Source organism: Sciurus vulgaris (genome assembly GCF_902686455.1).
Source record: "Sciurus vulgaris genome assembly, chromosome: 2".
In the NCBI taxonomy this organism is placed as follows: Eukaryota; Metazoa; Chordata; class Mammalia; order Rodentia; family Sciuridae; genus Sciurus; species Sciurus vulgaris.
Window position 1 is genome coordinate 45,377,811 of NC_136462.1, and position 22,123 is coordinate 45,399,933.

Genomic DNA, 22,123 nt, shown 5'->3' on the forward strand with positions numbered 1-22,123 from the left:
TGTCACCTTCACACCCGATGTATAGATAAATACATACATTTATCAGAGGAGGATGATCCCTGGAAGGAAAATCAAGGTGCACTCTGCTTAGTTTGCATCCAAACACATAATTCACATTGATGAAAAGCCTCCAGTGATGGCTTATCCATTACAGATCAATTGCAGAAGAGGCTTTAACTTTATTAGAAGCATAATTTAGGAATCCTGTAAATATTTAGGATTTAAAACCCACTGATGGAAAACATAATAATTAACTTATATGTGAAATTAAATCTAACCCTAAGGAATATTTATGCACATATTGAAACTCTGTCTGAGGCTTTTCCAAGCAAACCAGATACTAAGGAGTACAAGGCAATTTAACCAACCTGACTCCCAATAGCCACCATCTTGTCCTAAAGAGTGTCACATGAGTGTCTGTCATCTACTTAATGTAGTTGGCCCTCAGTATCCTCAGGTTCTGCATCCACAGGTCCAACCAAGCATGGATCGAAAATACTTTTTTTAATTGTCTGAACATGTACAGCCTTATTTCTTATTATCTCCTAAACAATATGGCATAACTACTCTTTATGTAACATTACATTGTATTATCTATTATAAGTAATTTTGACACAAATTGAGGTACAAGAAAGGATGCATGTAGATTATATGCAAATACTATGCCATTTTATATCAGGATTTGAGCATCCATGGGTTTTGGGGCTGGAACCAATGCCCAACAGATGTAAGCGGCAGCCGAATCCAGAATTGGGGACAGGCAGTTAGTGTAGAAATAGGGAATCGGTCAAATCGAGGAAATGGAAGCCATGAATGTCACCTGAATCTGGAAGTTGGAGACTGCCCCTGGGAGAATGGAATGTCAAGGATCTCCAGAGCTCATTGATTACCAAATTTACCTGCCCTTATCAAGGACCGCAGGCAAGGAGTGCTAATTAATGTCCCCTGGGCCCTTACCAGCCTGGATCACTTTGGCCCTCCCCCTGCCCATCTGCTTCTCACTTTTTGCATCTCACCTGCAAAACTGGAACTCATAAGCAGGAAGGAAAGAGATAAGGAGAATAAAACCTATAAAAAGGACAAGACTTGCTCAGCCCATGGATTCTGCCTTTGGCTCCCCTTCTTCCACCCAGGGGAAGTCTGCTTTTACTTTTCTCTAATAAAGCTTCTTACTTTCTACTCTACACTTGCCTCGGCGTGCTTCTCTGGCATTATACTTCCACACCTGAGGAAGCAGACTCCTCAAGGTAACTGGCAGTATCACAGCTGTATAAAACATCCAGAGTGGTTACCTAGAGCCCATTTCAAAAAGAAACTGATTCATCCAATAATAGGTTGCTTAAACTTTAAGATTTACTACTATAAACCTTAGATGGTTCTAGTTTTCTATAGGTAGGTACTTAGAACAGAGTACTACTGTGGTACTGGTTCCCTGTTTGATTCAGACAGTAGCTGGTGAGCTATCAGCAAATAAATCTGTCTTTCTCTACCTGAGGCACATTTCTCACCCCAGGCAGCCACCTTACAAGATGTGGGGCTAGAGGAGTGCGGATCACTCTGCAAGTCCATCAAAACCAAGACAAAGCAGCTAAATCACAGTCCTATGGATGAAGGTAGGTAATGTTCACACCCAGCAAGAAAAGCTCCTCTCTTGCTGGCTTTGACTAGATAAATAGGCTCTCAAAGGCTTTCAGGAAATTCCAAGAGCACCTAACTCTGTGATGCCACACTCATACTTAAAGCCCTGGATTTGTCTCTTGTCATTTCAAATGTAAAACTTTCTTTTATTAGAAGGCAGGAAAATCCACATATCTCTGTTATGAATGTGTATTAAGTTTCTATAGAATTTAAATCCACTAAACAAGATTGCTTAATAGTTTCACCCCAAGGCTAGTTTGGAGTGAATCAAGGACAAAAGCTGAGCGTTCTGAGAAATGCAGCTTGGTAGCTTTTTGCCTCAAAGCTAGGCTCATCACGTCTTGAAGGAGGGCACTTGCTACACCAGGCAAGAAGGTGCCAGAACTCTGAGCTTATACAAGACGATCCTGTGTGAAGTGCCAGGTCATGCTGCCCGTGTTGCTGCGCCAAGACGGGAGTTTGAGTCCTCAGCAGCTGAAACAGCACACAGGGCTGTTAGTACCTGCTCCTCCCCTTCTCCTCTGGGGTCTCACCACCTTATCTTCTCTCTGTGCCTTTGTCTTAACAAATTTTACTCTGTCCACTATCTTCAACTTCAGAAAAGCTTTCTAAGCTTCATCTTGAGACATTTATATTTTCATTCCATATTTGTGAATTCTATTACAAATAACACCGTATTGTATTATTTTTACACACAATGCGTATTCATAGTCATTCTGTAACAGTGGTCCGCTTCACCTTTTGAACATAGCTCTGAGGCTTATTTTTAAAAGGGACAGTTTTTCTTTCCCTCCTCTCTTTCTCCCCCTCCCTAACTGAGAGCAGGGAACAAGATTACCTTCAGTTTTCTGTGCTCCACAGGAAGGAGAGATCTGCCTGAGGATAGGAAGTGAATATCTCCCAAATTAACAAGTGAATGTTAACACATCCTGTGGTACCCTGGGACCCCCCCCCCCCCCCAGGGCTCCCTGGAAGTAGCTTTGAAGAGCTCCTTTAAAATCCCCCTGTTACTCCTGATGGGCAGAATCACAGCCTCTGCACAGGCGTCCCCTGTGCTGCTTCTCTGCTAGCAAAGCAATAAAACTTCTTCTTCCTTTTTCTCAAAACCATGTCCTCATTATTGAATTGGCATCAGGGACAAGGACCGAGCTTTTGGTTACAATTCTTGAACTGGGAGGCAGGGGGCGATGATCATTATAAAGTATTCTGGGAATGGTCAAGTTTTGGTAGATGAGAGCTTTTTAAAGTGTGCCAACTCTAGTGGTTAACAAACTACATCTTTTGTCTGACTCTATAGGTGAGATTAAGTTCTCATATTTCTCTTAAAGAAAATAAAAATTTTTACCATGATGCTTATAAAATCTGTTCAGCATATGAAGATCTTTCTTAAATGATAATTCTTCAGGCTGTTGTTTTTCCAGGTAAGTAGATTCAATTAATTGACCCTTCTTTATCCTCATTGGATTTTCTATACTTAGGTATAAAATCTTTACACAGGAACATGTCTGTTTTAATGAATTGCTATCAATGGGAATCAGGACTATCCCATGCCTGTGTGGACATATAGCAATTCTTTCTCAGGAGGAAGAGGATACTGGTCCATGCTTATTGGGTACTTACTACCTGTCAATAGTGTCCTAAGATCTCTGAATGAAACCAAATTATGTCTGGAGCTGCAAATGAAACATTGCTTTTAACTGGGAATCCTTCAGTGCAAGGGCACCCAGGGGAACGATCATTTGCAGAGATGCCTGTTGATAGGGAGAATTCCCTGCTTGTCATGAAGTTTACTAATCCAAAAGCCTTGAATTCAAAACCCAGCTGCTCTGAGGTAAAAGAGAAGGTCATAAAATGATAAACTCCCAACTAAGGTGTTTTGCTCACAAACTTGTCCTGCTTACCTGGAAGAAGGCTTTTCACAGTGAATCCCTTTGATGTTTAAAACCTATAAAATAAACATGTGGAGCCTCACTCATTCTTGGAACCAGACTCCATCAGAGCTGGATCACCCAGGAGTGAGTCCCGCTTTCACTTATAATTGAGTCTTTATTTCTTATTTTCTTAATTATAATTTCTAATTTTCCTAATCTGACCCACTACCTGCACTTGGAGAACTGTTTTGCGCTGCGCAGGTCTTCAGTCTTCATGAGGTATTATTATTAACCCCACTTTACAGAGCAGGACACTGAGTAATCTGTGGACGTCACCAAGCTTGGATGTGGCCAAGAATCAAAGGAGAAACAAACCCAGAAACACACTTTCATTTCTATAATTATTTCTTCATCAACTAACCTGCTTCCTCAGTGAAGTCTCCTATTCTTCACAAATATAATTTCTCCAAGTTAAATAATAATAAAATGAAAAATGAGAGCCGAATCCTTCTGTTGACTCTCAAGACTTTTCAAACACCATGTTAGTCCCCTTAGCAAATGGATTTTGCAAAAATACAAAATATATATATTTTAAAATTTCTCTATGGAGATGATGGAAACATATGTAATCTGTGGTCATGAGCAATTAAAACCTGACAGTGAGTCTTGTTTTTAAGTATAAAACATAAAATAAAAAACACCTGTAGTCCTACCATGCATAAATCACTACTTGCCATCCATTCTTTTCTTCTATTTAAAAAAATAAATGTAGTAAATAGACTGGCTTTGAAAACGGCTTTTATTTGAATAATTTATTCAAGATTTTTTTTCTTTTGTCTTGTGGGGAATCCTATTGTTTTCCTGTCTTCTCTCAATGTATTCCCTTCAAAGGAATCTCAAATCATTGACAGAAAAATGAAGTGAAGCTTTGGCCCCTCTGCTGCTGCTTTCCTATTTGCAAAACATATTCTCCAATTCCAATTAAAGATCAGCAAAACCCTCCATAATTAGCATGCATTCCCTTATTTCCAAAGATGACTTAGCTGTTCTTGATGATTAGTTCCTATGAGGATACTGCAATGAAAGGGTCAAGTTTAAGACTTCTCTAAATCTCTGCTCTACATCTCTGTTCATGGCCTTACTGGTGTCAGACATTTGTTTAATGATCAATAGTAGTTTCTATTCCTACTGCTGTGTTTTTCAGAAAGCCACATAACCAAGTCAATGTTTAACTGAATTCTTTGGGTCTGGAATGGCAACGCAGGAGTTGAAGGGAAGTCTCCATGGAGACCAACCTTCCCGGAAGTGGCCAGGGGGTTAGTATGTGGTGAAACAGAGCAAGAAAGATGTTGTGAGGGAAACCATTACTTTGTAAAGTTGAGACGGCTTCTGAAATGTCTTTTTCTTTTTCTTTCTTTCTTTCTTTTTTTTTTTTTTTTTTTTGGGGGGGGGAGGGTTACTAGGGATTGAACTCAGGGACACTTAACCACTGAGCCACAACCCCAGCCCTTTTTTTGTATTTTATTTAGAGACAGGGTCTCACTGAGTTGGTTAGAGCCTTGCTAAGTTGCTGAGGCTGGCTTTGAACTCGCCTTCCTCTTCCCTCAGCCTCCCAAGCTGCTGGGATTCCGAAATGTCTTAATTAAAACAAGCCACGTTAAAGACCCCCAAACGACCTCCAGCATGATTTTCCTTTGAATATCTTTCATGGGAAATGGGCCGGAGTCACTCTAAGGCTCACTCTAGGGTGACCAAAGTAGCCCCTCTAGAGAACAAAGGCGCAGAGACTCCCTCGGCTGGTCCTACGGATTTTGCATTTAATCAGAACCCAGAAGAAAAGAGCTCATATTCGTTGGCAAGACTGCCGGACCGGAATGAAGCTTTGGAAGGCTGGCTGCCACCTCTGCGAGAAACTGGGTATGGAAGATATTCTACAGGTAAATGCAAAACCCAGCATGAGATTTATGTATCTGGACCTAATAAGGCTGTCCATAGATTGACCTGTCTCTGTGATCTCAGAAAGTCTCTACTTTATTGAGGTGTAAGGCAGTATCTTTCAGTGGGGATTGAACGTTTGTCAATTGACGGTATTCTGGGACCTTATAATTGGGTATGTGAACTGTGTACAAAGGCATTTTCAACATACTAAATGAGAAGGAAAATCATTTTGTTTCAGCTTAGTTTATAGTGCTTTCCATGTTTGTATTGAGCTTTGCCAGACCATTAAAATTATATAGATACTGATGTAATAAATGGTAACAATCATATATTTCAGTTAGACTCTAAATTTAAATCATTATCTCTAGTGCGGTTTAATGCATCAGGCTTTGTGGTTTTGAAAGCAGCACTTCAGGAGAGAATCCTCTCTAATGTGACTTTTGAAACCACCCCAAATAAAATTGATTTATTGTAGTACAGGTGAGTGGATGAGTCACCCCTTCTCTTCATGGTCATCAGCAGAGTGAAGAATTTTTTTTTTTTTTTTTTTTTTTTTTTCATTTGATTGGAAGCTCTGGGACTGAAGTGGCTATAAATTATTCTGGGGTATTTTGTAAGACATGTAAAATGTGTTGTGATGATTGTGAAGACAATGAAACAGATATTCTAACCTTGGGAAGAGAAATATATGCTTATAATGTATACACAAGTATATATGTATGGAATTTTCTCTTTTCTTTTCATTCTGGATTTGTAACACAAATAAGCTCCCCTTACTGGATGTCTTGGTCAGAATGCCTATATTCTCTTTTGATACCTAGCAGATCTTGTTCACAATGATATGCATGAATATTTCCTGTAGAACTGATAACTTTAAGTAGTTCTATACAGCTTATTTTATATGTTCCCCAACTTCTTTAATATATGAGTGGGAATTTTCCTCTTTGTTGCTCCGAGGATTCTTTTTTTTTTTAATCCAAACTCTATCCAAAGTTTTAAGATTATTGGTAACTGGATAGTGAAAGCTGATTTTAGTACTTTAGAGTCCCACCTGGAATTTTTTATTTTTTTGAGAACACAAAATCACATTAATTATAAATAACAAGGCAAGCGTGCTGCAGGCTAATCCCAGCTCCACCAAATACCCAATCAAACAATCTTGGACAAGTCATTTCATCAGTTTTCTTCACCTGTAATCAGTGGTGAAAACAACTGCCTGGTATAGCATATGCCATTTTGGGAGAATCTAACTAAATAATGGGGTTATATTTTTCAAATCATAGTATAAAAAGAAGAAGTAGTCATACTTATGAACAAATTTTGCCAAAAATATTTACATTTTTAAATCCAATGTTTTGTTGTTGTTTCTGTCCTCTCAATGTGGTCTCTTAATTGAAAGAAAACAAGAACATAGTTTTCATGCTACTAAAAGTTGGAGCAAAGTCCTTAAAGTGGCCAAAGTCTTAAGGATGGAGATGCATAATTCCCCTGGAATTTGCCATTTTAAATGTGAAGTGAAAGTGTAAGGTAGTCTACTTAACAATCTAGAATCAGATGCATCTAGATTGCCAAGGGACTGGACAAAGATTTTACTCATGCTGTTTGTTCTTGGCAGCAGTACAAGAGCCCAGGATTATAAAATTCATAACAGACCTACTGAGACTCCCTGTTTCCTAGCAGAGGCTTAACTCTGTATCCCTGGCTTATTTTCTCAGGAAAGAATGTTGATATGTTGTATTACAGTAGTAACTTGGAATTTTCCTAGTTTGGAGGAAACTATTTAATTGTGATCCTACAATGCTAAGCATTGCATGCTCCTATTTGGAAGCTCATCTTCCAATTCTGGGTCACCTTTCTCTGCATCTAATCCATCACCTATTACCTATTTCCTGTTAAAAGATAGGTTATTTTCATTTGTTAAATAAATATATTTTTTCTGATTTCTTATATTTTGGGGAGGAGAGTCCATGGAACTATAACAAATCAGTAAGTTTCTATTACTTTCTATTACACAGGCCAAACTCTGTGTTTCAATTGCATTTGTAGTAAATGCATTATTAATTTTGCAGGTCTTCCTCTAAATATCTACCAGAGGAGGAAAGAGGAAAGTAGAAATTAGACTAAAATTTTATCATTTGCATTTATTGAGTAGGAATCCTGTTCCATGTGTTTCATCTCCACATTCAATCTATTGGTTAAACCTATATAACCGAAAATGTACAAAATGGTGTTAACAAGTGTAATAACTGATGATCTTCTCTCTGATTCAGTGGTAAATTGTTTTAATGGTTTATTCTCATTTCTCCCCCAGTTCTTCAAGCATCCAGGGCCATGTATTTTGACATCCCACTGGAAGAGGGAGAAACAAGTATTATTAAAAGGCATCCACCTCGAAGACTTCAAGTAAGATGAATTTAAGGGGCTTCATAAAGAATTTCTTGAATTTAATAGTAACATCCCGTTATAACTGTCATTATAGAATAGGGACATTGACTAACATCAATGAGAATATTGTTAAAGATAATTTTGCCAATTGCAAAGACCGAGCTACTTAGGATTTCCTTTTGTAATGATTTCACTTCCAAAAGGAGCAAGTACACTAACAAGTACCTGGGCACTGACTCATTGGGTGTCTATGACTAATTATAATAAATAATAAAAACAATAACTCTACTATTCAATTACCACCTTCTTCATGTACTCCACTAAGCCCCCTGTGAGAAAGGAAATCTTATCCTTATTTTACACACGTGGTCAGAGAGCTAAGTAACTTGCCCAAGGACACACAGAGACTGAACACCAGCCAGGTCTCAGAGTCCTGTATTCAAAACCATCAGTCCAAATGATCTCCACACCTTCTATCTTTAACCTTTTATTTTCCCAGAAGTTAACTAGTTGTTGAAATTAGGAACATTAAATCTCAAGACCACAAAACAAAAGCATCAAATGTATTCACAGTAATAAATGTTTAATAGATTCCCTTTAGAGGGCTACAAATTTAAAGGGTTAAAAACTCTAAAAAGTTTCATCCGAGAAAGGGAAAAAGATCAGAGTGGGTCCTTGAAAAGGAACAACAGCTAAAAAGAGGGGTTTGGGTCTTTCTTGGGAGCAGGATCTACCATTGACACGTGAGAAACAGGATTACAGCCAAATCCTACCTACTACAGAATTCACCCAGATGGGGGGCCATCCCCAGGGGTACTGAAGCTCAATTTTGGGAATTATTTGTTTCAGTTGGTTTCTGTTTATTTATCTTCTCTAGAAGCTTGAAATTATCATTTGAAGTGATTATATCCTTTGGTTCCAAGAGAGCATCTTTTCCCAAGTTATTAGAAAATATTCCAAAATGTAAGAAACCTCAACAAATATTGTTTAGTTCAAGAAAAATAAATTCTAAGTGCAATAAATGAATAACTAATTTTAAAGTTTTTGAGCATATCTGTGGATAAACTGAATAACTTTAAAACTTGTTTTATTCCTAAACCAAATAAATGCTTCCTTTCTTTTTTTTAAATCAACTATATTTTTATTTAATATTTTTTGTTATAATTAGTTCTACATGATAGTAGAATGCATTTATGTATTTTGATAAAGTGTACATAAATGGAGTATAATTTCTCATTTTTCTGATTGTACATATTATAGGATCACATTGGTCATACAATCATATATGATGTACATGAGGTTCATAATGTCTGTTTCACTGTACTATCCTTCCTACCGCCATACCCCTTCCCCTCCTTTCACTCCCCTCTACCTAATACAAAGTAACCCTATCCTCCCCTAGTAGCCCCTACCCCTACTGTAAATTACCGTTCGCATATTAGAGAACACATCCAGCCTTTGGATTTTTGGGTTTGACTTATTTCGCTTAGTATGGTATTCTCCAAATCCATCCATTTACCACCAAGTGCCATAATTTCATTCTTCTTTAAAGCTGAATAATATTTCATCTCATATATATATATATATATATATATATCACATTTTCTTTATCCGTTCATCTGTTGAAGGACACCTAGGTTGGTTTCATAGTTTAGCTGTTGTGAGTTGAGCTGCTATAAACATTGATGTGGCTGTGTCACTGTAGTATGCTGATTTTAAGTCCTGTGAGTATAAAGAGTAGGATAACTGGGTCAAATGGTGGTTCCTTTCCGAGTTTGCTAAGGAATCTCCATACTGCTTTCCATAATGGTTGTATCAATTTGCATTCCCACCAGCAATGTATGAGTGTACCTTTTCCCCACATCCTCACCGACATTTATTGTTACTTGATAATTGCCAGTCTGACTGGAGTGAGATGAAATGTTAGAGTAGTTTTCATTTGCATTTCTCTAGTTGCTAGAGATGTTGAACATTTTTTCATATATTTGTTGATCAATTATATATCTTCTTCTGTAAAGTGTCTGTTCAGTTCCTTAGCCCATTTATTGATTGGGTTATTTGGGATTTTTTGGTGAGTTCTTTATATGTCCTGGAGATTAATGCTTAATATGAGGTGCATGTGGTAAAGATTTTCTCCCAAATATGTAGGGTCTTTCTTCACATTATTGTTTATTTTGCTGAAAAGAAGCTTTTTAGTTTGAATCCACCCAACTTATTGATTTCTGATTTAACTTCTTGCACTTTAGGGGTGAAGGAAGTCAGGTCCTAGGCCGACATGGTGAAGATTTGGACCTACATTTCTTCCAGTAGGTGCAGGGTCTCTGTTCTAGTGCCTAAGTCTTTGATCCACTTTGAGTTGAGTTTGCTGCAGGGGTAAGAGATTAAGGTTTAATTTCATTTTGTACATATGAATTTCCATTTTCCCCAGCACCATTTTTTGAATAAGTATCTTTTCTCCAATGAATGTTTTTGGCACCTTTGTCTAGTTTGAGATAACTATTTATGTGGGTTTGTCTCTGTGTCTTCTATCCTGTACCATTGGTCTACGTGTCTATTTTGGTGCCAGTACCATGTTGTTTTTATTACTATATCTGTGTAGTATAGTTTTAGATCTGATACTGTGATGCCTCCTGCTTCACTTTTCTTGCTAAGGATTGCTTTGGCTATTCTGGGTCTCTTATTTTTCCAAATGAATTTCATGATTCCTTTTTCTAGTTCTATGAAGAATGTCATTGAGATTTTAATAGGAATTGCATTAAATTTGTGGAACACTTTTGGTAGTATGGCCATTTTGACAATATTAATTCTGCCTATCCAGGAGCATGGAAGGTTTCTCCATCTTCTAAGGTCTTCTTCAATTTCTTTCTTTAGTGTTCTGTAGTTTTCATTGTAGAGTTCTTTCACCTCTTTTGTTAGATTGATTCCCAAGGTTTTTTTTTTTTTTTTAATTCTTATTTTTTATTTTTTTTAATTGTAAACAAATGGGATACATGTTGTTTCTCTGTACATGGCGTAAAGGCATACCATTTGTGTAATCATAAATTTACATAGAACAATGTTGTTTGATTCATTGTTATTTTTTCCCTTCCCCCCACCCCTCCCACCCCTCTTTTCCCTCTATACAGTACTTCCTTCCTCCATACTTGCCCCCCTCCCTAACCCTAACTCTAACCCTAACACTAACCCTTCCCTCCCCCCCATTATGTGTCATCCTGCACTTATTAGAGATATCATTCGTCCTTTGGCTTTTTGAGATTGGCTTATCTCACTTAGCATGATATTCTCCAATTTCATTCATTTGCTTGCAAATGCCATAATTTTATCATTCTTTATGGCTGAGTAATATTCCATTGTATATATATACCACAGTTTCTTTATCCACTCATCAATTGAAGGGCATCTAGGTTGGTTCCACAGTCTGGCTATTGTGAATTGAGCAGCTATGAACATTGATGTGGCTGTATCTCTGTAGTAGGCTGATTTGAAGTCCTTTGGGTATAGGCCAAGGAGTGGGATAGCTGGGTCAAATGGAGGGTCCATTCCAAGTTTTCTAAGGAATCTCCACACTGCTTTCCTTTGTTTGTTTCTTTTTTTTTTTTTTTTTTTTTTTTTTTTTTTTTTTTTTTTGAGGCTACTGTGAATGGGGTAGTTTTCTTAATTTCTCTTTCAGTGGATTCATTATTGATTTATGGGTATTGATTTTATATCCTACTTTATTGAATTCATTTATTAGTTCTAGAGGCGTTTTGGTGGAATTTTTTTGATCTTCTTAGAGTCATGTCATTAGCAAATAGTGATAGTTTGAGTCTTCTTTACCTATTTGTGTACCTTTAATTTCTTTCTTCTCTCTAATTGCTTTGGCTAGAGTTTCAAGGACAATGGTGAATAAAAGTGGCAAAAGAGGGCATCCTTGTCTTGTTCCAGTTTTTCGAGGAAATGCTTTCAATTTTTCTCCATTTAGAATTTTGTTGAGCTTGGGTTTAGCATATATGGCTTTTATGATGTTGAGGTATGTTACTACTATCCCTAGTTTTTCTAGTGTTTTGAACATGAAGGGGTGCTGTCTTTTGTCACATACTTTTTCTGCATCTATTAAGATGATCATATGATTCTTGTTTTAAAGTCTATTGATATGATGAACTATGTTTATTGATTTCCATATGTTGAACCAAACTTGCATCCCTGGGATGAACCCCCCTTGATCATGATGCACAATCTAATGTTTTTGTGTGTGATTTGCCAGCATTTTATTGAGAATTTTTGCATCTATGTTCATCAGGGATATTGGTCTGAAGTTTTCTTCCCTCGATATGTCTTTGTCTGATTTTGGTAATATTAACCTCATAATATGAGTTTTAGAAGGGTTCCCTCCTTTTCTATTTCATGGAGTATTGGTGTTAATTCTTCTTTAAAGATCTTGTAGAACGTGGCTGAGAATCTGTCTGGTCCTGGATTTTTCTTAATTGTTAGACTTTTCATAACATTTTCTATTTCATTACTTGAAATTGTTCTGTTTAAACCATTTATGACCTCCTGATTTAGTTTAGGGAGGTCATATATCTCTAGAAATTTGTCATTGTCTTCAATATTTTCTATTTTATTGGAGTATAAATTTTCAAAATGGTTTCTAATTATCTTCTGTATTTCATTTGTGTCCATTATGACATTTTCTTTTTCATCACATATTTTAGTAATTTGGGTTTTCTCTCTTCTTTGTTAGTGTGGCTAGGTGTTGATCAATTTTATTGATTTTTTGAAAGAACCAACTTTTTGTTTTGTCAATTTTTTCAATTTTTTCTTTTGTTTCAATTTCATTGATTTCAGCATTTCAGCTTTGATTTTATTTATTTCCTGTCTTCTACTGTTTTTGGTGTTGATTTGTTCTTCTTTTTCTAGAGCTTGGAGATGTAAAGTTAGGTCATTCATTTGTTGACTTTTTATTCTTTTTTTTTTTTTTAACTTTTTTTTGTTGGTGGACACATACCTTTATTTAATTTATTTATATGTGGTGCTGAGGATTGAACCCAGTGCCTCATACATGCTAGGCAAGTGCTCTACCACTGGGCAACAACCCCAGCCCCATATTCTTTTAATAAATGAACTCAATGCAATGAATGAACTTCCTGTTATTACTGCCTTCATAGTGTCCCAGAGATTTTGGTATGTTGTATCAGTATTCTCATTTACCTCTAAGTATTTCTTCATCCTTGATTTCTTCTACAATACATTCATCATTCAATAGTGTATTATTTAGCCTCCATGTGTTAGAGTAGTTTCTATTTTTTATTTTATCATTGATTTCTAGTTTTCATTGCATTATGATCTGATAGAATGCACGGTTTATCTCCATTTTTTTTATTTACTAAGTGTTGCTTTGTGGCATAAGATATGGTCTATTTTACAGAAGGATCCATGTTCTGCCAAGAAAAAAGTGTATTTTCTCAATAATGGATGAAATATTCTATATATATGTCGGTTAAGTCTAAATTATTGATTGTATTATTTAGTTCTACACTTTCTTTGTTTAGTTTTTGTTTGGAAGATCTGAGAGAAGTGTGTTAAAGTCACCCAGTATTATTGTGTTGTGGTCTATTTGATTCTTGAAATTGAGAAGGGTTTGTTTGATGTACATAGATGCTCCATTGTTTGGGGCATAAATATTTATAATCATTTTGTCTTGCTAATGTATAATTCCCTTAAGCAATATGAAATGTCCTTCTGTGTCCCTTCTGATTAATTTTGGCTTGACGTCCACTTTATCTGATACGAGGATGGAAACCCCTGCTTGTTTACACAATTCATATGAGTGATATGTTTTTTCCTATTGGTTCACCTTCAGTCTGTTGATGTCTTTGCCTATGAGGTGAATCTCCTGAAGACAGCACATTGTTGGGTCCTGTTTTTTAACCCAATCTGCCAGTCTATGTCTTTTGATTGATGAGTTTAGGCTATTAACATTCAAGGTTATTATTGAGATATGATTTGTATTCCTGGTTATTTTGGTTTATTTCTGGTTTTTAATTTGATTTAGTGTCTCCTTTGATTGACTATTCCTTTAGTGTAGTTCCTTTCTTTGCTGATTTTCACTTTTTTTTTTTTTCACTTCATCTTCACGGAATATTTTGTTGAGAATGTTCCGTAATGCAGGCTTTCTAATTGTGAATTCTTTTAACTTTTGTTTATCATGGAATTAATTTTTCTGGATATAAAATTCTTGGTTGGCATCCATTTTCTTTCAGAGCTTGAAATATGTTGTTCCATGACCTCCTAGCTTTGAGGTCTGGATTGAGAAATCAGTTGAGATCTGAATTGTTTTCCCCCTATATGTAATTTGCTTTTTTTCCTCTCACGGCCTTTAAGATTTTATCTTTATTCTATGTTTTAGTCATTCTTATTATAATGTGTCTTGGTGTGGGTCTGCTGTAATTTTGTACATTTGGGGTCCTGAAAGCCTCTTGTATTTGCTTTTCCATTTCATTCTTTAGATTTGGGAAATTTTCTGATATTACGTCATTGAAAATATTGTGCATTCCGTTGGTTTGTATCTCTGCTCCTTCATCTATCCTGATATCTCTTAAATTTGGTCTTTTCATGTTATCCCATAATGCTTGGAAGTTCTGTTCATGGATGCTTACCATCTTCTCGGCATGGTCGATTTTACTTTCAATATCAAATATTTTGTCTTCGTTGTCTGAGGTTCTGTCTTCCAAATGGTCTTGTCTGTTGATGGTGCTTTCCATTGAATTTATAATTCAGCTTATTGATTCTTTCATTTCAAGGATATCTGGGGTTTTTTTTGTTTTGTTCTGTTTTGCTTTCAGAATTGCTAACTATTAAAGTGATCTTTCGCTTCCTATATTTTCTTTTGATTTCACTCTTTACACCATCCTTTACTTCACAGATCAGTTTATGTACATTCTGAACTCCTTCTCGGACATTTGTTTTACTGTATCAGTGGATTCTCTTACTGCAGCATCTTGGTTTGTTTGGGGCACCTGTCCCCTTGTTTTTTCATGTTGCTTATGTATTTTCCCATCTAGTTGTGTGGATCTAAGGAAGTACAGATTTTACCATGTAGACCTATATTGTGCTGAAGATTTCCAATACCCCACCTTTAAAAAGGAGACCAACATCAATAGTACCCAGTGTAAACAATACAGAGCCTTAAGTCTAATAGCTCCCACTAAGACGTCTACTGCTTTCTCACTGTAAACAGAAATGATGAACTCAATCACTGTCCACAATATAAACAGAAAATTTGCCAAAAGGATTTACAATTTCAAATGGTGGACAAAGACAGAACAGAAATAGTGTAAGATGTGATGTTCACAAGGAAGAAAGAGAGAAGTTAGAAGTAAAAATCCACAGGAAAAGTTGAAGAGGAACCAACAGAGATTGACTGTCAGGTGGAGAAAGGTAAAAAGGGAATCCAAGAAAACAGAAAAGCAAGAGGAAGAATACATATAAAAAGAAAAAAATTAAAAATATAAGAATATACAACAGAACTGCAAAACACCAGGCACATATCACCGTCCTCAACAAACTGATGCATGAAAAATACCTGGCTGGAAATATGGTGGAGAGAGATACTGGGGAAGAAAAAAATTAAAATAAAATAGAACTCAATGGAAATTGAACAACTGTCTCTGCAGGCATTTGAAAGTTTCTCAGCCCGTCTGTCTTCCCACAAGACTGCCTGGCCCAGACCAGCCCTGGCAAACCCAATCATGATCCCACCAATCTGGTCTTCAGATCACCCAAGTTCAGCCACATTGAGTCCCAAGATCTCAGTGCTGCTGGAATTTGGAGAGAGACCACCAGGGATAAGCAATCCTGAGAACATTAACTAGATGGCGGCCACCAGCACTCTCAGAAGGAAGACCCCAGGTGCAACCAAACCTACAAGCACCCTGACACTGAACCTCCTGGTCCTGGCCCCAATATGGTGGTGGCAGCAAACCTTCTGGTACCCCAACTCCCCAAGTCCTGACTGAAGTCTCAAGATGGATGTGGCCACGTGCACCCAAACCTGGAGTCTCCTTGGTAACAGACCCTGGGTGGTGGTGGAAGTGGTAGTGGTGGGGGTTTGTGGCAGCAGGCAGCGAGTCAGCAGCAGCTGTAGTGGGTCAGTGTCATTGGCAGCAGGTGGAGGGTCAGCAGCAGCAACTGTGGCTGCAGCTGCAGCGGCACCCAGAGAGAAGACCTCCAGACGACCTCCAGGCCACAGCAGCGGCCTTAGCGTAGCTGTGTCTGCGGCAGCAGCAGTATCAGGAGCAGCGGTGTAGATGGCAGCCATGCCCAGAGAAAAGACCTATGGGTGCCTGCGGCAGCAGCGACCAGAGAAAAGAGCAGCCTCAGGGGCAGCTGTGCCCCAAGAGAAGACCTCCAGGTGATGGCAGCCACGTCTGCCCGAATGCTTCCTTTCAGTGGAGTGTGTTTAATGGATGTCTCTGTGAAGACTCTAAGTCAACTAACTCAGAAGACATTACTACAACCAGTGAAAAATATCTGTGTAGCACTGTACAGTTCACAAAGTACTTCTATTTTCTATCAAACCTAAAGAAGCCAAGGTCAGGTTTTTATTCTCCCAATAGTCCATCAAGCTCAAAAGAGGACTTTGATATTTCAGCATCTAATATAACACCCCCCACACTAACCAACCACCTTAAAAATGAAGTCAAGAAAAATTACTGGGCTCAGTGGTGCACACCTATAATCCCAGCTCTTGGAAGGCTGAGGGAAGAAGATTATAAGTTCAAAGCCAGTGTTTTAGTCAGGATTTTTTTGCTGCTATGACTAAAAGATCTGACCAGAACAATTGTAGAAGAGGAAAAACTTATTTGAGGGCTCACGGTTTTGGAGATCTCCGTCCATAGACAGCTGGCTACATTCCTCTGGGCTCAAGGTGAGGTTGAACATCATGGTGGAAGAGTGTGGTGGAGGCAAGTGGCTCACATGATGATCAGGAAGCAGAGAGAGTCCACTCACCAGATACAAAACATATACCCCAAAGCCACGCCCCCAGTGACCCACCTCCTCCAGCCACACCCCACCTACCTTCAGTTACCACTCAGTTAATCCCATGGGGGGGGGCGTTGATTTACTGATTGGATTAAAACTCCCATAACCCCATTATTTCTCCTCTAAACCTCTTGCATTGGCTCACACATGAGCTTTGGGAGACACCCTCATATCAAAACCATAACAGGCAGCCTTAGCAACTTAGCAAGGTCCTAAGCAACTTAGCAAGATCCTGTATCAAATTTAAAAAGTAAAAGAAGCTGGGGATGTGGCTCAGTGGTTAAGCACCTCTGGATTCAATCCCTGGCAAGGAAGGAAGGAAGGAAGATGGACAGAGGGAGGGAGGGAGGGAGGAAGATTATGTGAGTGCAAAGACTGTATCTCATTTAATTGTATATCTTCATTCACTAACAATGTGCACCACAGAAAAGTCTGTGTTAGAATGAACGAACATCATGTCTGCTGGGGGGAAAACACTCAAAGTGCACTCCCTGCTACTACAGACCTGGAGCATCCCTGTATAAGGAGTCCAACTGACTACCCAGAGCAGCTGATGTGGTTAATTTTAATGGTTTAGGAATGTATCATGGAACCTCAGAGCTGGGAGACACCTGTTGGAAACTGAAAGGCAGAATTGTTTCTCCCCTAAGCTCTCCTCTGTACACGTGTTTTAATGTCTGAAGATCAGCTTTCTCTGCTCCTCAGGTACATTTGATGAAATATGGCTACCCTGAGCTTGCATCTTTTAGCTCCAGTTAAATGGACAGATTGACCTAAGCCTCTTGTCTTTCATTTCAAATTCCTGGGAGACAAGATATTACTGGCCGAGTTTGCTTGTGATTCCAGCTCTGATCCAATAGAGGCATAAGCAGAGGACATGTTCATGCAGTAGAAATGTGGGTGGAAGAGTCACCCTCTAGATTCTGGAATCAGCTCCCAGAAAAAAGGGAAATCACTAGGAACTTGGCAGACACCCCAAAGATATCAGCTATAATTATCTTCACAAATGAGGCTCAGCACATTTTCCACCACAAATGGGTTTTTGAGAGAATAATAAATGCTGGGTTCCTATGACATGCTAATTAATAGCCTAATCTCTGCCCCCCAAAAATTCTAAAAGTATTTTTAATTATTAAACCAAATATAATTGCATCCTAAATAATTTGAGCTGTGTACTTGGCACTCTCCATTTCCTGAACATCTACTCCTCAAGTATAGAGCAGGTCATGAACTAAGGTTCCTCAACTTGGAACTGAAACCTAAGGGCCTCTGCCAGGACACTGAATCAAATGCCTGCCCCACGGAGAAGAGTTGATCAGCAGCGCCCCCTCTGGCCTGATCACCTTCTCCTCCAAACCTCTAACACCCAGCCTATATTGGATTCCCCCACACACATGCACTGTGACCCCAGATGATTTGCTTGAATAATTTCCTCATCTCCAAGGATTTGTTCCAACGTCAACAACTTTAGAAGGCCTACCCTCCTGACCAATTGACAACAGCAATCCTCATCCCAATCCTCCTGATTCCCTCAACCCTTCACTGTCTTGTCCTTTCCCCAGCACCCCTATTTCCATCTAATATATCAAACAAACACCTTACTTACCTGTTGTGTTCATCGTGTATCTTCTTCACTGCTCCCCTACCTCGCTCATGCTAGAATTAAACCTTCACAGAGCCAGGGATTTTTTTTTTTTTTTTTCTGTCTTTACTAATGTATCTGAGTATCTAGAACGGTGCCTGGCATATAACACCTGGTCAGTAAGTATGTGTTGGTTATTGAATGAATGAATTGGAGAAGAAAGAATGATGAGTGTAAATCTGCTGGCGAGAGATAAGAAGGGTAGTTCTGCCTTGAATGGTTTCAACATTGTTTTGGGCCTTAGACCATATTGAGTCTACTGAACCATGAACATGACCTAGACCTTCATTTACTCAGATTTTCTTTTGGATCTTTCAGTAGTGTTTCATAATTTCTCCATGGGGGTCTTGTGCAATTTTTAAGGTTTGTTTCTAGGCACTTGTATCAGTTAGGGTTCTACCAGAGAAGCCGAACTAGTAGAAGTTATATAGTAAAAGACTTGCAGCAAGGAATTGGACTGTGATTGTGGAGGCTGACAAGGCAATCCAACAACCATAGGGCAGGACCTCAGGAAGGGCAGGTGGGAACTCCCAGGCGTAAGCTGAAGCTGCTGTCCACTGGCAGAATTTCTTCTTCAACATAGTTTTAGTTTTATTCTTAAGACCTTTCAATTGGGTCAGGACTACCCAGGTCATCTAAAATAATCTTCACTAAATTCAACTGATTATAGACTTCGATCACATCCTCAAAATATTTCACAGTCACACCTAGATTTGTGTGTGCATAACTGGAGATTGTAGCCTAGCCAAGTTGCCACATGTAACCGACCATCAAATATGATATAGGACTTTTCCCTTACTTATTGTGAATGAGATCTTTTTTCCCATTTAATTTTCTAAACGATTATTAGTAAATTAAAAAGTTGTAAATTTTTGTATATTGAAATTTGCGATTCACATCTTTATTCACATTCCTTGATGATTCTGATTGTCTATAGATTCTTCTAGATTTCTATAGAGACAATATCATCTATAATTTTTTTCTCTTTCTTCCAAATTCTTATTCTTTGTACTTGTTTTCTTGACTTTGCATCAGCTAGAATTTCTTGCAATGTTGAATACAAGCAGTGATGATGGGCATCCTTGTCTTGTCTATGGCATTAATCTAAAACTAAGTACATTTGAACATCTCTCATCTGAAAATCTGAAGTCCAAAATCTTCCAAAATCCAAAGCTTTCTGAGCACCAACATGACACCATAAGAGGAAAATTCCACACCTGACCTCATGTGATGGGTTGCAGCCAAATGCAGGTGCACTGAAAATAGGACATAAAATTACCTTTAGGCTACGTTCATAGGAAGCATGTGAAACAAATTTTGTGTTTAGACTTGAATCCCTTCCCCAAGAAACCTCATTATGTATATGAAAACATTCCAAAATCTGGAAAAACTCTGAAATCCGAGACACTTCTAGTCCCAAGTATTTCAGACAAAGGACACTCAACCCAAACAATATTTATAATGGGATTTCGATAGGTGTTGTTACCAGTTAGATTCCCAAAAGGAAACAAATGTCACAATCCAATTACAATAATCCAGGAATATTTTCCTTATAACTATGTATGTATAGAGATTTGGGTCAAGAAAATCACAAGAGATACTGCAGTAACCACTAGTGGCTGCCATGGGTAACCACCTCTAGGCCAAGGGACTGAGATAGGGAGAAATTTCTGGAGCTTGGAAGGGGGAAGTTGGGAACAGGGAGCTGCTTTGAGAGTAGCAGGGACCTTCCTTTGAGGGACACAGTCCCCCCAGTATGACTTTGCAGGAAGGGAGACAGAGGAGCAAACACCTTTCTCGTCTTCCCTACTTCAGTCTTCTGCCAGGTTCCCCAGTGGCTGCACCCAACGTGAATTCATAGGCAGGGAAACTGCTCAGTCCTTACAGGCAGTGACCAGGGCAGAGAAATGTGGCAAGTGGATCCAGAAAAACAAATAGAAGATAATTTGCACAATGTCATTTATTTTAATTATGGTCTATGTTAAATTTATTTTATTTTCCCTATTAAAATAATCATAGGAATTTCCTTTTTAAAAAAAATTTTTATGGTTGTACAAGGACAGAATGCCTTTATTTTATTTGTTTATTTTTATATGGTGCTGAGGATCGAACCTAGTGCCTCACACATGCTAGGTGAGCGCTCTGCCACTGAGCTACAGCCCCAGCCCCAGCCCCAGCCCCAGCCCCAGCCCCAGCCCCAGCCCCAGCCCCAGCCCCAGCCCCAGCCCCAGCCCCAGCCCCAGCCCCAGCCCCTGGGATTTCCTTTTTAACCAGTGAATAGATTGTAGATTTTATGATGTTGAACTATGCTTGCATCCCTGCCTAAGTCCTACTTAGTCATGAGATCCATATATAAATATACTGCTAAATTGGGTTTTCTACAGCTGTGTGTATCTATTTTAATAAGTGACATATATAATATTTATATGTTTTTCCAGTTTTGCTGTCAAGATTGAATTAGTCTTGTGAAATGAGTTAATTACCTTTCCCTCTTTTCTACTCTGTAAAACATTTGTTATAACAGGTGTTATCTCTTCCTCTAATGTTTGGTAAAACAGACCTTTAAAACAATTTTTTACCACCTGGATTTTTAAGGCAAGTGAGAAATTTTTCTGCTAAGAATTTCTTTTAAGGTTCTTAGTTGATTTGGGGATCTTATTCTTCTTGCTAATCTATCTGTTGACAGGAAATTTTCCATTTTGAATGTGTTGTTTTTGAATTTGTTGTTTTAAGTTCTTTCTTCTTTATATTTGATTTTTTGATAATGCTTATAAAACAAGTCTTTCAACTTACCTTTAGATTCTGCTATTTCATTTTATTTTTTCAGTACTGGGTATAGCACCCAGGACCTCACATGTGCTAAGCATATACTTACCACTGAGCTACAGCCCCATTCCTATAGTTCTTCTATAAGATAGGCTAATGGAGAACAATACAGCCCTTGATTTCAATCTGTGAACCTGGTTCTGATTTCCCATTTTATATGGAGCAATTTTAAAACCTTAACCAAAGGAATAACAGCCATCAGGACTACTAAGTGCCTTTGTATCAGCTTCCCCTAAATATTTGCATTTCTGTTCTGTTTTCTGGTCTAGGGAGATGTGTATCTTATATTAAAGCCAAGTCATATCTTTTTTATTTTACATTTTATTTTTTCATTGCTAGATGTTTGGAGCAAACACTATTGAAATATGAACTCCATGCAATGCCTTGATCAGAAATTCCTTCTTGGGCCTTATGATCTCTCACTTCAAACCTGTCCTGGATACCTTTCTCTGCTTCCCAGAACCTTTAAAGACACATTCTGAAGCTTTGATACCAGATAGATTTTACATTTTCTTTGAGTTGCTTGCTCCAGTCAGTTCATCTGCCTCTTCTTGTTGGAAAAGATTAGTGTTTATCACCAGGTTCAGTGATTTAGGTCTTATAGTTGATTTAATCTCAATTCCTGAATCTCCTAGTGAACATTTCAACTGATTATGCTGGCTATTTGTTTTGTTTGAGAAACCAAATAATTCAAAAGCCTTTAGACAAATAATACATATCTTGATATTATAAAATGATTTTTAAGAAATGTCATTTTACCCATTCTCAAGTAATTCCTTCCATTGGGTTCTCTCAGAAGATG

General features: G+C 38.1%; 1 protein-coding gene across 9 annotated transcripts in view; it reads left to right on the top strand.

Moving 5' to 3' along the window:
* Window positions 1-4,936: 4,936 nt before the first annotated feature.
* The window catches only part of CCDC198 (coiled-coil domain containing 198), a 42,850-nt gene continuing 25,663 nt past the window's right edge, over window positions 4,937-22,123 (top strand). The window contains exons 1-2 of one of the 9 annotated variants that reach the window (XM_079128995.1): window positions 4,937-5,446; window positions 7,759-7,850. In XM_079128995.1, coding sequence (XP_078985121.1) covers window positions 5,224-5,446; window positions 7,759-7,850 — 315 coding nt within the window. In that variant the 5' untranslated portion in view covers window positions 4,937-5,223. Of the gene's footprint in view, window positions 5,447-7,758; window positions 7,851-22,123 lie in introns of those variants that run through there. The other 8 variants (XM_079128994.1, XM_079128998.1, XM_079128993.1 and 5 more) reach the window with 8 other exon arrangements.